This window comes from Anomaloglossus baeobatrachus, chromosome 12, assembly GCF_048569485.1.
Source record: "Anomaloglossus baeobatrachus isolate aAnoBae1 chromosome 12, aAnoBae1.hap1, whole genome shotgun sequence".
NCBI classification, from domain to species: Eukaryota; Metazoa; Chordata; class Amphibia; order Anura; family Aromobatidae; genus Anomaloglossus; species Anomaloglossus baeobatrachus.
In genome coordinates this window covers 108,449,853-108,465,193 of record NC_134364.1, presented here as the reverse complement: position 1 = coordinate 108,465,193, position 15,341 = coordinate 108,449,853, and the positions used below count along the sequence as shown (strand labels likewise).

General features: G+C 45.8%; 1 protein-coding gene across 1 annotated transcript in view; it reads left to right on the top strand.

The window, feature by feature from the left end:
• The window catches only part of LOC142257661 (scavenger receptor cysteine-rich type 1 protein M130-like), a 198,761-nt gene that overhangs the window by 76,019 nt on the left and 107,401 nt on the right, over window positions 1-15,341 (top strand). Inside the window, exons 4-5 of the mRNA XM_075329798.1 lie at window positions 817-1,125; window positions 1,201-1,512. Coding sequence (XP_075185913.1) covers window positions 817-1,125; window positions 1,201-1,512 — 621 coding nt within the window. The remainder of the gene's footprint in view (window positions 1-816; window positions 1,126-1,200; window positions 1,513-15,341) is intronic.

Genomic DNA, 15,341 nt, shown 5'->3' with positions numbered 1-15,341 from the left:
CCCTTCTTCCGAGGGCCGTAACTTTTTCATTTTTCTGTTTTTTGCAGGACGAGTTGTACTTTTGAATTAAACATTAGTTATACCATAGAGAGAACTGGAAAATGGGAAAAAAAATTCTAAGCGCGGTGAAATTGCAAAAACAGTGCGATTGCACAATTGTTTTTGGGAAATTTTATTCACTGTGTTCACCATATGGTAAAACTGATGTGTCAGTGTAATGCTTCAGGTTGTTATGAATTTGTAGATACTAAACATAAGGGTGATTTGAGTGATTTCAGGTGTATGGGTTTCCTATGGGTTAAACTTAAATGGGGAGGCAATTTGGAAAGCATTATTAAAGGCGGAGGCTTTATGGATTCTTAATTTCAATACTAGGGTTCCTTTTTGGATTGAATTACCGCAATGATTTGATGTACATTTATTAAGATATAATTTGTTTTATAATGTATTGTTCAGGCTTTGTATATAATTAATTATGTATATATGCTAATGTTGAACTCATGAAATGGTAGGAGCTTATTGTTTTTAAACTGTTAACTCTGTGGTATAGTTATGTTACGATTAAGCGATTAAGATCATTGGATCGAAACGCGTCAACATGGACTGTTTTCCCTGTCTTATAAGGATGATTTTATGAATTTGAAATAAATTGAATTTTAAGGAATAAAGGGTTTTTTTTTCATGGATTTACATTAACTCGTAGATCAGTTCTGTTATACAAATCTCTGCAACTGATTCAATACATTATAAAAAGAAGTGACTTCAGTATAACAAAAAAATAATATATATATATTTTGTTCTATTCTGTAACCACAGGGAAAGAGCAGACAGTGCGGCTGATGGATGGAGGACAACGCTGTGCGGGAAGACTGGAGATTCTCACAAATAATACATGGAGTAGAGCGTCCAGTGACCAATGGGGCATCAACGAGACCCACATTGTGTGCCGAGAATTACATTGTGGTCATGCAGATGGTTCATATATCAGAGAATCAACAGCAATCAATGGCCAAGTGTATCTCAGAGGAGAATGTCAGGGAAATGAGACCCAACTGTCAGATTGTTCTGTTACTGGATCATCTAATGGAACGTCGTTAGAGAATGATGTAGAAATCCTCTGCTCAGGTACAATACTATGACCTGTACATGGTATATATCAGAGATTAATAAAAACATATGTGTGTGGGAATTTTATTGCAGAAAGAAAGATGTTAAGTCTTCAAAATGGCCCCAGCAGATGTGCGGGAAGAGTGGAGATTTATCAGGATGGAAGATGGGGGACGATCTGTGATGACTCCTGGGATAAGAGAGATGCAGATGTGGTGTGTAACCAGCTGGGCTGTGGAGATGCTGTTAATGCTAAATATAATGCCTATTATGGAAAAGGAACTGGGCCCATCTGGCTGGATGATGTACGATGTGGAGGACAAGAATTACACATCTGGGACTGTCCAGCAAGGCCAATTAACAGACAATGTGTTCACGAGCAAGATGCCGGCGTATTGTGCTCAGGTAAGAGTTTCTTGAGGTCTTACTTTTTTTATTTCACTTATTATATAATATCCCTACATACTTTACTGGTAATTTATTCAGTTAGTCTGAGTTAAAAAAATAAGTCCTTCAATCAGTAGCTATAGTGATTATTCAGAATAGGGAGGCATTTACTATAAAATTATATACTATCTGATGGCGGACAATAGTGACAAATGGGATAAATATGCTAGCACTTAGTTTTCTTGGACTCTTTTCCGAGAGACCTCGGGTTGTACATCTTGGCTCGGATAGGGGGTTTTGCCTGGGTCTTTCTCCCTACATGTCCTGATATGTAGCTAATGTTCGCAACATGCGATTAAGTACGTCTATCTCTGCGAGGGAGCTCTTTGGGCACCCTATCTACCCATATCTACCCCTTCCTCTTCTCATACCCCTCTCTCTTACTCTTTTCTATCTTTTCCTTACTTATTTCTTTTTTCTGATTCAAAATTAGTCTTTACATTTAATATTGATATACATAATGTTTCTATAAGATTACATTCCATAGTAAGGTTTTAGGCAAGGTCTATTTTAAGTTGGTATGTCTTATCTGCTTTATTTTCTTAACAGACTATGTCACATTCTTGTGAGAGTATTCTTTTCATATAGCATTTTCTGAATGAACAGAATATTTAGATAAGTTTCAACATCATTATTATTACTCTCATGCATGTGTTATATGCAATATCTTGCTTACTATGCCTTTAAATTCAATAAAAATTATTTACTGAAAAAAAAATTATATATTATGTCACCTCATACATGAGACCTGTGATAACTAATTTGTCTCCAGCAGAGGGGGATCCTCCAAGCACTTGGTGGGGATGGGCACTACAGATGGAGCATTGGGCTGGTTGTGCTGGTGTAGGGAGGGAATCTATAGGAGCAAAGAGGAACCCGGTTAGCAGAGCTAGGTTTACAATAAAGGTTCAATGGAGAAGAGTTGACTCAGTTATGTTGCAAGAAAATCCAGTTATTACGGCTGAGTTTCCAATGGAGGCTCATGTAGCATTGCTGGAATCATGAAATAGCAGAGTTAAAGCACCAGTATAGTGGATTTGTTTTATTTTAATGCCGGAGTTGTATCCTAATGTCTGTGTCCTGCCCCTAGTAAAATAATTACCAGTCAGTATTTTTGCTTTTCCTGATGCTGTTTTGATCTATATCTGCCATTCTGTCATTTCAGCTTCTGTTTGATTGGAAATCAGAGGTAAAGGTGGCAAGCTCTCAGTGTAAGCTTGTGAGAGTGTGACGCCCTGGACTAGCCAGGGGGTAACAGATAGGCCCCTACACAACACCCTTCCCCTAAAAAGGTTCCATCAGTCACCAAAAACCCTGAGTCACCCCCATCTGTTCCACATATCCACACCCGAGGGCAGGGTCAGGCGGTTGGCCACGCCCACCGAGGAGGATTGATGGGCGGGGAAAAACAGACAATTAGTGAGTGGAGAGTGAAGTGGAGAGTTGTGTGTCAAGCAGTCTGTCAGGGCCTAGGTTGGACCTAGGAACCCTGTGGCCAGGAGACAGACGGTGGTGGCCGTCTGCAGGAGGCCAGGAGTAGAACCGGTGGAACCGTCAAGGCACCGGGGCTGGGTCGTAGCCCGCCGGTACCGAATCGGGGAGTAAAGCCAAAACCGGAGCACCAGGAGGAGGGTACTCAGACCCTGGACAGGGCCCAGAAGCAACTGGACCCTGTCGAATTTACTGATTGCGGTCTGGATTATAGGTCCATTCCCACCCCAAGTCCCGATAGAAGGCAACAGCGCACCGAGGGGGATAGGAAACCACAGTCCAGGCACCAAAATCCCAGGGCCAGCGCCTGCGGGCAAAAGGGCTCCTCCGGCATCTGCAAGTCGAGGAGCGGACTACCGGTGTTCAGGCATAGTAGTCACACAGTTAACGGAGGTGCAGGGAAAAGACGTCACCATCAACCTGAGTAAGGGAAACCACGCAGCTGGCTGCGGGCACCGACCACCATCCCGTTTTTGGTTTACCAGTGACTCTTGTGTGATCAATAACAGTGAGTACACCAGTGCCCTCGGGCACAGCGCCGCCCTGCCCTGCACCCCTCCGGCAGCCTGATCATCATCATCATCTCCCCCAGCGGGCCCCGGGACCCACATCCCCTACCCACGGAGGGGTCAACACCTAGCTGCGCCACAACACCGCACCCGGGAGCCCCCACCATCACCAGCAGCGGTGGTGCCAACAATCACCATGACCAGTGGGTGGTGTCACGAACAATCTCCATAGCGGCCCCGGACGCGCACTCACCCGATCACCAAAACAAACCCCCTTTTCAGAGCGACGTGACCCCCGGGTCCGGGGACGCTTGAGCCATCGACACACACCCGAGCCCGGACCCGAGCGGCTCAGCGTCAGCAGCTGAGCGCGGGGCGGTACAAGAGCATCATTCTGGCTCATAGACTTAAACTGAGTAGTGACTTCCAGACAACTCAGCAAACAATAAAGTGATCTGACAAGTCATAAACTGCTGACATAAAATAAATCCTTAAAAACACAAATAAAATTTCCATAAGAGAAAATTTGGACCAGGGTGTACATAGTTGTGGCTCCAAGAAATGCTGTTGTTGCAATATAATTGACCAGGGGGCCAAAAACAACATCACATGCAACTGGGGAACTGATCAGCATAAAACAAAAATTAACATGTAGCAGCGATATTGTTATTTATGTCATCACATGTGATTGTGGACTACAGTATGTTGGCCGTACAGTATAATCAGTGTGTTCTCGAATGAATGGCCATCGTCACAATTGTAAAAATGCCTTTTTTCAGTCAGCACAGTTAATCGAGATATATTCTATTGAAACATAATCGATCCTTAAATATAACTGTCACTCCGATAGAGCAGGTACCCGAAAAGACCAAAAATCGTAGACAGGTATTAAATCAAGAAGAATCATATTGGATCTATCCAAAAGGAAGAAGGAACCACCCGGCACCATTCAGCAAGCACAACGCTCAATCCACTTGGTCCAGACTTGTCACCGCACTATATAGCAGCGGATACATAGAGCAATGAAAGCTGTTCTCTTTCCATTAGACAACAATCCATATAATTCATGAAAAAAAGTTGTTTATTCGACCATCGGGTCAGGGGGAAAGGCGTGAGAGAGGTAGGAACACACAATCCGTCGGACAACGGCCGTTTCGCGTCTTTACAACTGACGCTTCCACGAGTCCATCCATGGACTCGTGGAAGCGTCAGTTGTAAAGATGCGAAACGGCCGTCGTTCGATGGGTTGTGTGTTCCTACCTCCCTCATTCCTTTGCCCCTGACCTGATGGTCGAATAAAAAACTTTTTGGACCATACTTGGTGAGTGCCTTCCGCCTTTGTTTCATGAATCATATTGGATCTATCACTTGCAGACTCTTTATCCCAATGGTTTAAATGATGTAATAGAAAATGTGTAATAGAAAGAAAAAAAAATAATTTAAAAAGGATGTTTTTATGGAATTTTTATAGAATTTTTGAAGAATTTTGAAAGATTCTTTTAATATCCATATAACATTTATATAACATTAATAAATATAATCTTATAGTTATCTACAAAGAGAATCTAAAATCAACTTAATTTCCTTACAAACATTTTTTATCATGATCTTCTAAGTAATATATTTTTAACAAACTTTAAAAAAAAAAAATATCCATACAACTCTTTTTACATATAATACATATTTTTTTTAACAAAAATACCTATTCTACATGTAATCATTTTTTTGTCACATGGAAGACAAAAAAGGAAAAACGTTCGTAGGTTGATCTAATGTTGTTTTTCCACATTTTAGATATCTCATTGGAATAAATACTTTTCTACAATTTAATTTTAAAACTATTGCTTCCTCATTCTTTGTTGTCAGCCTAAATACAGGGTGTGTTTATCAATTATCCTAGTCTTTCACCACACCCTTCAGTTAATTTGTTCAAAAAAGAACCTTTCTATTTAAGGGGATATTATATTGCTTTTTATGTTATTGCTTATATTATCCCTGAAGAATGCTTGCCAGCCGAAACGCGTTGTATGTGGATAATGTGGACATTAATATATTTTAAAAATTACCCCGCTCTGGTCTCCTACGGAAGCGCAATCACACACAGCCTGGATTTTTTTATGGTTCTGAAGTCATAAACTGCAGCAGACGACTAAAGCGATGCCGGTAACAGCAGATTGGTAAGTAAAATACTAAGGGCAGGGAACAAGTATTAGTGGTACACTGCAGCAGTGAAATAATAAAAAAACAAATGTTTGATTGGTGCTTTAAAACATGCGGTGATTTGGACTAGCAGTAGCAATGCTGGAAAAAATATTGGAGTAAGGGCTCATGTGCACACTGCGTCCTGGCCAGTGCAGAAATAAATGCACTCTCTGGCAGACGTGACGCTGCGTGTTGACAAAAAGAATGCATCCAAAGCGCATGTATTTTGGATGAATTTTGCATGCATTTTACATGCGTTTTGCATGCACTTTTGTTAGTGAAGTCCCCCAGCAATTCAGCTCTGCTACATGCCTGCTAACAGTAGACACAGACAGAGCTAGTCAATGAGAATGAACTCTCATGAACTGCACCCGACTTCATTGTCATCCCGTGGCTCTGTCTCGGTGTGCGGTCATGAACTCAGATGAACCTCTGAGGTCAGTGCCAGGACACAGGAGTCTGCAGCAGTGACGTCAGAGCTTCACCCGATTTCACTGACATCGTGCGTCTCTCTCTCTCTGTATCACAGCCTGATTTGCGGTCACACATGAAGGACTCACCTGTGATCACAAATCCTCTGAGTGACTGCAGTGAGCCGCGCGATCACCTGTGCTTTCACTCGGGTTACTCGCGGCCACAGCTGCATTCCTCCACCTGAGAGCGGTGGCCGTGAGTAACCTCAGTGACAGCACAGCTGATCGCGCAACTCACTTCAGTTGCTGCATGGAGCTCACAGGAGTGGCGGTGTTCTGCTGCCGCTACTGTCAGCTTCCGATGTAGCAGAACTGAAAGCGTCGTGGGACCTTGCATGGATTACATCGGACCTGCAGGTGTTTATGAGGGGTTAATAACGTGGTGAAAGAAGGTTATTTTTGTCTTTCATTACAAATAAAGGATTTTTTGGGTGTGTGTTTATTTTCTTTAACTTACAGGGTAATCATGGAAGGTATCTCGGGGAGACGCCTGCCATGATTAACCTAGGACTTAATGGCAGCTATGGGCTGATGCCATTAACTCCTTATTACCCCATTTGCCACCGCACCAGGGCAATTCGGGATGAGCTGGGTAGAGTACCGGGACTATCACATCTAATGGTGCGGCAATTCCGGGTGGCTGCTGGCTGATATTGTAAGGCTGGGGGCTTCTCCATAATGTAGAGCTCCCCATCCTGAGAATACCAGCCTTCAGCCGTGTGGCTTTACCGTGGCTGGTATCCAAATGGGGGGGGACCGCACGTCGTTTGTTTTTTAATAAGTTATTATTTTTTTTTTACTCCTCGATATAGACACACTCATCGGCAGCTGTGATTGGTTTCAGTGAGAAAACAGCTGTCACTCAGCGTGGGGGTGTGTCTGACTGCAACCAATCATAGGCGCTGGTGGGCGGGGAAGCAGGGAATACGAGATGGATTAATGAGCGTCCGGCATTTTTAAAATAGGAGAAGCCACCACAGTGTGACAGCCATGCAGCACCGGGCCGGTGATCGTAGATCAGTGAGTATGAGACAGAGGGGTGGGAGGGAGAGATCGACATGGACAGAGAGAGAGACTGGAAGAACTGCGTTTGTTATGTTATAAAAACATGCGGATCGCAACAAATATGCAGTGCAAACGCACTGCTTAGCATTTTGGTAGCGTTTTTCTACAGCTCATTGATTGCAATGGGTGTAGAACGCTGTCAAAACGCACTGAAGAAGTGACATGCTGCTTTTTTAAACGCAGAGATTTTGTCAAATTTTTGACAATAAAAACGCTGAATTTAAAAAAGCATCGTACGCACGGATTTTGCATGATTCTCAAAGACTTTGCTGGGGAAGCAGAACGCATTAATTTTGACAATGTGACGCTGCAGCTTAAAACGCTGCAGAAACGCAAAAAAAAAACCGCAACGTGCGCATGAGCCCTAAGGGAGTTTTCTTTGGTGGTGTAGTAACAGCACCGTACTAACATTTTTTACAAGCTACATATGAGGAGGGCAAACAATATCCTTCTTATCTGTGCCACTAAAGAAAAGCATTGATGTTCGAGATGAGCAACCCTGCTCAATTAAGGCTCGCGAGGTTTGAGGTTCGCTAATTTCATATTCGAGTGATTTTGAGGGGTGCTCGAGATCGAACTCGAATGCGAGCCTTTTGCTAAAAGCTCGATAGCTCGAGTTACATTCGAGAACGGCTCGATCAGCAAAAAGCCAAGCTAGTTACTAGCTGGCTTTTCACTGTAATAGTGTGAGTCACTGTGATTCACGCTATTATCAAATTTCAGCGTATAGTGTGCGGGGGGACGCGGTTTAGACCTTTGCTGCTGGGAGAATGCCGATCGCCATTTTTTTTTTTTTTCCTAAGCGCGCGTGCAGTGGGGCGGGCCAGGATGTCAGCCAATCCAAGACACACACACAGCTAAGTGGACTTTTTGCCAGACAAGCAAGGGCATGTGTAATAGGCTGTGAATGTCACATGTCCTTGCATTATAAATACGGCCATTTTCCCTCACGGCGCCATGATCTGCCTTCTGCGTGTGGGTGACAGTCACCGCTCACTCAGCTCCTGTCGCCGCTCCTGCTGTGTACGCTACATACACAGCGCTGTACAGATTAGGGAAAGAAGTTTATTTCAGCTCTTTTCAGGGCTGATTTCCTGGGGCTCAGAGCTATAGCTGACAGGCAGGTCCATGGAAACGCTGTATACAGCTTTAGATAGCGTCTGTGTACCTAAGCTCAGGGAATTCCTTGCTGCATTTCATCATTAGGAGGGTTAGAAAGTGAGGCTTCCTTTCCTATCCTGGTACCCAAAGAACCCGGCCACTGTACCCTCCTGCCCACTGTTGCCAAGCTATTTTTATAGCAAACAGTGCTGACACTTAGTGGCATCCAAAAAGTGTCTGCTATACTAAATTTGTGTCCCACTGGTGCCAAGCAATTTCCAGCACCTCTGTATTCTACCCTCCTGCCCATGTTTGCTACGTTATTTTTATAGCAAACAGTGCTGAAAATTAGTGGCATCCACAAAGTGTCTCCTATACTCCAGAAGTGTCCCACTAGTGCCAAGCAATTTCCAGCACCTCTGCATTCTACCCTCCTGCACATTTTGCTACGCTATTTTTATAGCAAACAGTGCTGAAACTTATTGGCATCCACAAAGTGTCTGCTATACTAATTTAGTGTCCCACTTGTACCAAGCAAGTGCCACTACCTCTGCATTCTACCCTCATGCACATTTTGCTACGCTATTTTTAAAGCAAACTCAAAATTCCTTGCTGCATTTCATCATTAGGATTGATAGAAAGTGAGGCTTCCTTTAAGGCTACTTTACACACTGCGATATCGGTCCCGATATCGCTAGTGTTGGTACCCGCCCCCATCTGTTGCGCGACACGGGCAAATCGCTGCCCGTGTCGCACAACAGCCGTCACACATACATACCTGTCCGGCGACGTCGCTGTGACGGGCGAACCGCCTCCTTTCTAAGGGGGCGGTCCGTGCGGCGTCACAGCGACGTCACTGAACCGCCGCCCAATAGCAGCGGAGGGGCGGAGCTGAGCGGGACGTAACATCCCGCCCACCTCCTTCCTTCCTCATAGCGGCCGGGAGGCAGGTAAGGGGAGCTTCCTCGTTCCTGCGGCGTCACACGCAGCGATGTGTGCTGCCGCAGGAACGAGGAACAACCTCGTTATTGCTGCAGTAACGAGATTTGAGAATGGACCCCCGTGTCGCCGATTAGCGATTTTGCACGTTTTTGCAACGATGCAAAATCGCTTATCGGTGTCACATGCAACGGCATCGCTAATGCGGCCGGATGTGCGTCACGAATTCCGTGACCCCAACGACTCCGCATTAGCGATGTTGCAGCGTGTAAAGCCCGCTTTACTGTCCTGGTACCCACAGAACGCGGCCTCTGTACCCATCTGTCCACTTTTGCCGTGCTATTTAATTTTCCCAAAGAGCTGACACTTTTTTTGCCATCCTAAAAGTATCTGGAATACTAAGTTAGTGTTACTTTGCTGCCAAGCAAGGTACAACACATGTGCACTCTACACTCCTTTCCATTTCTGGAACGCAATTATTAACTGCAGGTAGTCCAGCCAAACTGTGACGAAAGTGCAGGCGTGTATATAATGTTGCCTTCATCCAATGTTGGTACTCTCGATGTCTGACAGCTCAACAATACCATCTGTTTCCACTTCCAAAACAAGTGACAACCTTCCAAAAGCACTCCCGCTTACGGGTAAAGGGATGGAAGTTTGGCGTGAAAAAGCAAGTGTGACTGCTGTTCCCACAGTCACAGAAGATGAAGAGCATGCAGATGCACGTGATGGGGCAGGCGGTGGTTGCACAGACTTGCTAGGCCGCATTGTAGCACAGTGAAATTCCCACTGCAACTTATGCTTCATCTAAAGTCATGTACAGGGTGGGCTCCCCAGTATGCAGCAAAACCACGCAACAGGAAAAGGACTCTAGGCAGTTGGGTTGATAACTGATTGTTTAACTTTCCCAAAACAAACAATAAAAACCATGCATAAAACTGAAAGAATAGAACAATCTATTCAGTTGCCTAGTACCTGGTAATCCCTCTGCGTAGCAGGAGTAATTGTGTGTTTGTGCGTGTGTGTGTGTTTTTGCGTGTGTGTGTGTGTGTGTGTGTGTGTGTGTGTGAGAACACGACTTACCAGTGGCGCATCACAAGAGCTTCCAAGTTATCTACCTAAACATAGACAAAACACATTACTCCCCCTGAATACCCTTGTTAGCTGAAGCCTCACAGATAAAGCAGATGATAACTGTGTGAATGCAAACCACACAGCTCTGCAACAGTCATGGAAATCTTGAAAAGCAACAGTCAATGCAAAAATGTGTCGCTGTCCCTCTATGATTTAAACGGTACTTGACAATTTGACAGTGCAGAGGCAGCAATTGTTATTGGCTATATAGTCGGCCTAACCAGAACAGATATGTGTTTTGCTAATAAAACAAAGTGTTGCGTGCACGCATTACTGTCTGGGCACAGCCTACCGTACCCGGGTACTGTGATGTCCAGTTGCCAGAAATACAGACTTTACGCTTCTCTCACGGTAAACAGTATAGACAGCACCGGAAGAATGTTGGTCTGTGGCACAGGATGCTGCTCACTGGCGTTACGGTGCTCCTCACCAAACTCCAACACGACTCCCCTCACAATTGAACGAAGTGTTTCAACGGTGGCTCCTTGCTGTAACACACACCTTTAGCTTTTCCTTCTGTTCATAGACAGCATCTCCAAGTCCACACCCGAAGACCAATTTGCTATTGCTATAGTGACCAAACAGACAAAGGTAGATCCAAAAAAACAGCAGCCCCTTGTGTGTAGTCTGCAACAATGCATGCAATTAACGGCAAATATGCATGTTGCATTGACAGTCGCTAAAGCTGAGCAATACACCTTCACGCTGTCAATTCATATCCATGTGACACTTCATGGAGGAAGTACTGAAAGAGTTTTTGCCTTCTACTTAGATTGTTGACAAATCTTACAGATTACATGACTTGGGTGATCCTTTGCGATGTCCAAAAAGTCCCAGGCTAGGCAAGGCTTACAGCCCATGCGACCTGCATAGCCAACATGACTTATGCACAGAGGCAGAGTTGTGGCCGAGGATTCAGTTGTTGACATGCTTCCAGTACTTTGTCTCTGTCCAGGAAGACACAACGTAAACTCATCGTCAGTAGCATCCTCCTCCACCTCCTCTGCTGACATCATCGACTCGCTAACTTTGGTTTGACAGAAAGTGGGGTCTCCAACCTCATCATCACCCTGTGTGTTTTCATTCCCCTCATCCTGAGTCCTCCGTGACAATCTCTTCCTGCCCTGACCGAATAGCAAAGTTGTCGTTACAATCAGGTATCCGAGTCTCCTCATCATGTTCCCCATTGTCTCCACCAGGATGATGTACGGTTTGGATATGATGGTGTACATTATGCTCAGCACCTTCTTCATCGGGGCCTGGACCTGACTCACAAAGCTTCTGGCCATCTGTGCAGATCATTTCCCCTGTCTCCTGGAACTCGCTGCCTCAACACGTCAGATTATCTGCTACACTCGCAAGCTTCAAACGAAACCTGAAAAATCATCTGTTCAGAAATGACTATAACCTTCAATGACCCCACCAGCGTACATTGCTGCCGCCCAACCTACACCACACCTACTGTCTCCTCCCCAAAATACTTTACAATGTAATCCCGCGAGGGATGGGACCTCTTCTCTCTGTCCCAGTCTGTCTATTGTTACTTGTATATGTATTCTGTATGTAACCCCGTTATCATGTACAGCACCATGGAATAAATGGTGCTCTATAAATCAATAATAATAATAATAATAACTTCCCTGACTGTACTCACTGCAGCTTTGGACCAGACCTCTGATTCCCAGGCTATAGTGTGACTGAACAGCTCTGCAGACTCAACCATCTCCGTTACTCCATACTCAGCAGGGCTGGTGGAAACTGGAGAGCTGTTAGGAAGCAAGTGCGATTGGGTTGACACCACAGAGGAATGGAGTATTTGGGATCTTGAAGTTGAGGAGGAGGAGAGGCCACTTGATGGAGCACTTGAGATCCATTGAAGCACCTGCTCTTTTGGTGCCTCATCTACATTTGGTAGCGATGGTCGTTTCCGTGAAAAAAGTGATCATATCAGATTATCCACGGGAAGAAGTACACCTGTTATTTTGGCTGGTATTTGTTGTTACGAATCGGTGACGCCGTAAATGCAAGCAGCCTGCTGCAGTTCCAGTTGCGCCGAGGCGTACGCTGCTTGGGCTGTGCCTCGCATTGTCCAGCTGGCTGGTGTATCCTCCACATCTAAGTGTGGAGAGGCAGCTAGTGCGCATGCGTGTGCCGATTCACCCCAGCCGCAGCCTAACTACAGTGTTTCGCGTACTGAGTATGCTCAGCCTGACTGTACCATTCCTGAGTCTAAGTCTTCATTTCGGGCTACAGCGCATGCTCCCACACTTTGTGAGAAAAGCCTCTTTGCACAAGTACTTGCACTCTGTGCCGGGTCTAAGTCCTGTGTTTTGCCTAGACAGCATGCTGAAGCTGATAGTCTTTTTTCGGAGACTGTATTTCATGCTACTGAGCATGCTCAGGCACTTACTGCATCTAAGGCAAGGTCCGGTAATTAACTCTTTGGCCCTGCCCCTGATGTGGGGGGCCCATATAGACCACAGGGCATAAGGTGTCCTGACGATGTGGCCAGGCCACTCCCAACTGGCTTGCAGAGGCCCGCCCCTATGACTTGTCACCTTATTATTGTTGGTCAGACGATGACTGGTGAGGTGTTTGGGTCGTGGCAGCCATGAGGTCATCATTGAAGTGGCGGTTCCGAATAGGACGCTATTTATGCCACTCATGATGTGTCACTCTGCTTTTGTCTCCAGGAGGTGCATTGTGGTCCACCCTGGTTTGGGGCAGGCCTAGGTTATAAAAGGGGCTGGAGCCAACAAGGAGGTGCATAGTCTTCTATTATGCTCAGAAAGAGCACACCTCCATGTGTTAAACCCATTGCGGCTTTAGGCCAGAGGTAGGCAGGGATAGGGCGTCGATGCAGGCCACCACCACAGTTGGTAGCCAGAACGGTTAGGACCAGCTCCTGTCCTACCAGTCCTGCTAGTGCAGCCCAGTGGCATTAACAGGCCTGCTGTTGTTGATGCGCCTGCTGTCCACAGGTGTGGCCCCTACGCAGACGGACAGCATACCCAATGGCCCCTGTGTTGTTAACAGGGAGTTCCTGGGCTGGGTGGGCGTGTGGACCCTGTGACGCTAACAGGGCTCCCAGTCTCCAGATCCGAGTGTCGTCTAACTCGGTTCAGGCTACTATTAGTTTCAGAGCCACCCAGCTCTGTGTCCTCCACCTAACCTTCTAGTTGCCAATCTCTCCTTTTCCATCTGGGAGCACGGTGGACACCGACTGGCGATGGGGATATATACCTTTCTCTTTTTTTTTCTTCTTAATGTTTCTATATAGCTGTAACATAGTGTATACCACCTTATCCAAATCTACCAGTCCCACCATAACAGATGTTGTTTCTTCAGCAAATGTTACTGTTGCTTAACCACCAAACCCACGGACACAAACTTTTTCCCCTTTCCAACACACCTGTTCTCCTTTCCACCAGCATCTGTCCTTTTCAACTAATTTTGTATATGACCAAAAGTGCAACTCTGCAGGGACACCGTACTCAACGCTGTCTCAGCACAGCAGCCAGCCCTCGGTCCCTCAGATGTGGACAAGTAAAAGACCATTTCCTTCTCTCCATGACAAAGCGTTGAGATTCACTCTGTGCAGCACAGGTGTTTAGTGGAAAAGCAGATCTAAGATTGCGTACAACCTTCTGCTGATACTCCTGCATACGTCCGTCCCTTTCTATGGCAGGAATTATTTAACAGTGTGGCAACCCAGTAGTCAGGATTACTTTGAATTCGTACAATCCGAGGGTCATGTAGGTAGTGCAGCAAGAAGGCGCTCATGTGTCTTGTACATCCAAGAGGACCAAGTCCTTGGTGTGTTGTGGCGGAGAGGTGAGAATCGTGCCTCCTTCCTCTGCCTTCTCCCCCCAACCTCGCACAACCGAAATGTGAGCAAGCTCTCACTCATCTGCTGAGTCTTCCATGCCCATCGCCAGTTCGTCCTCCATTTCTTCATGGGCTCTTGCACCTTCCTCAACAGTTTTGCTGATATTATGCTCCCTTGTTAATCCCTCTCCCCCACGGTCCCACGCCTGCCACCTTGGTGCCGCTGACCTTCTGGACCTTGTAGATCTTGCTATCCCTTCCACATATGACTCCTCCTGTACTTCCTCCTCTTCCTCTTGTCCCACCACCTGACTCAGAATAATGCTTACAGTGTGCTCCAGCATGTAGATGACCGGAATTGTCATGCTGATAATGGCATCGCCAGTGCTAAACATCTTCGTCGACATTTGTAAACTGTGAAGAAGGGTGCATAGTTCCTTGATCTGACACCACTCCAGCAGCGTGATCTGCACCACCTCTGGATCTAGTTAGCCCAGGCTTTACGTCATCACGTATTGCAGCAGGGCTTGGCGGTGCTGCCACAGACGCTGCAACATGTGCAGATTCAAATTTCTGCATGTCGGCACATCGCATTTCAGGGGGTGAAACACCAGACTGAAGGACTTCTGGAGCGATGAAAGTTGTTGAGCTGCTGGGTGCGAACGATGGAAGTGAGCACATAGCGAGCGTGCCCGCTGCACAATGTAGGCCGGGATGGTGGTTTAAAAATTGCTGGAGAATCAGATTCAACACGTGAGCCATACAAGGCACGTGTCACATTGTCCTGACGAAGGCCCGCAGCCAGGTTTGCATCATTGCCGCACATGGCAGTTAAGTCACCACCGGAGTCCGCTCCATCAATGTGTACTCCGGTCGCCAGGTGACAACGTGTTCCTTTTGTGTATAGTGCTGATGATGGGAGAGGAGTCATAGTTTTATAGTTTCATAGTTTTTAAGGTTGAAGGGAGACTCTAAGTCCATCTAGTTCAACCCGTAGCCTAACATGTTGATCCAGAGGAAGGCAAAAAAACCCCAATGTGTCAAA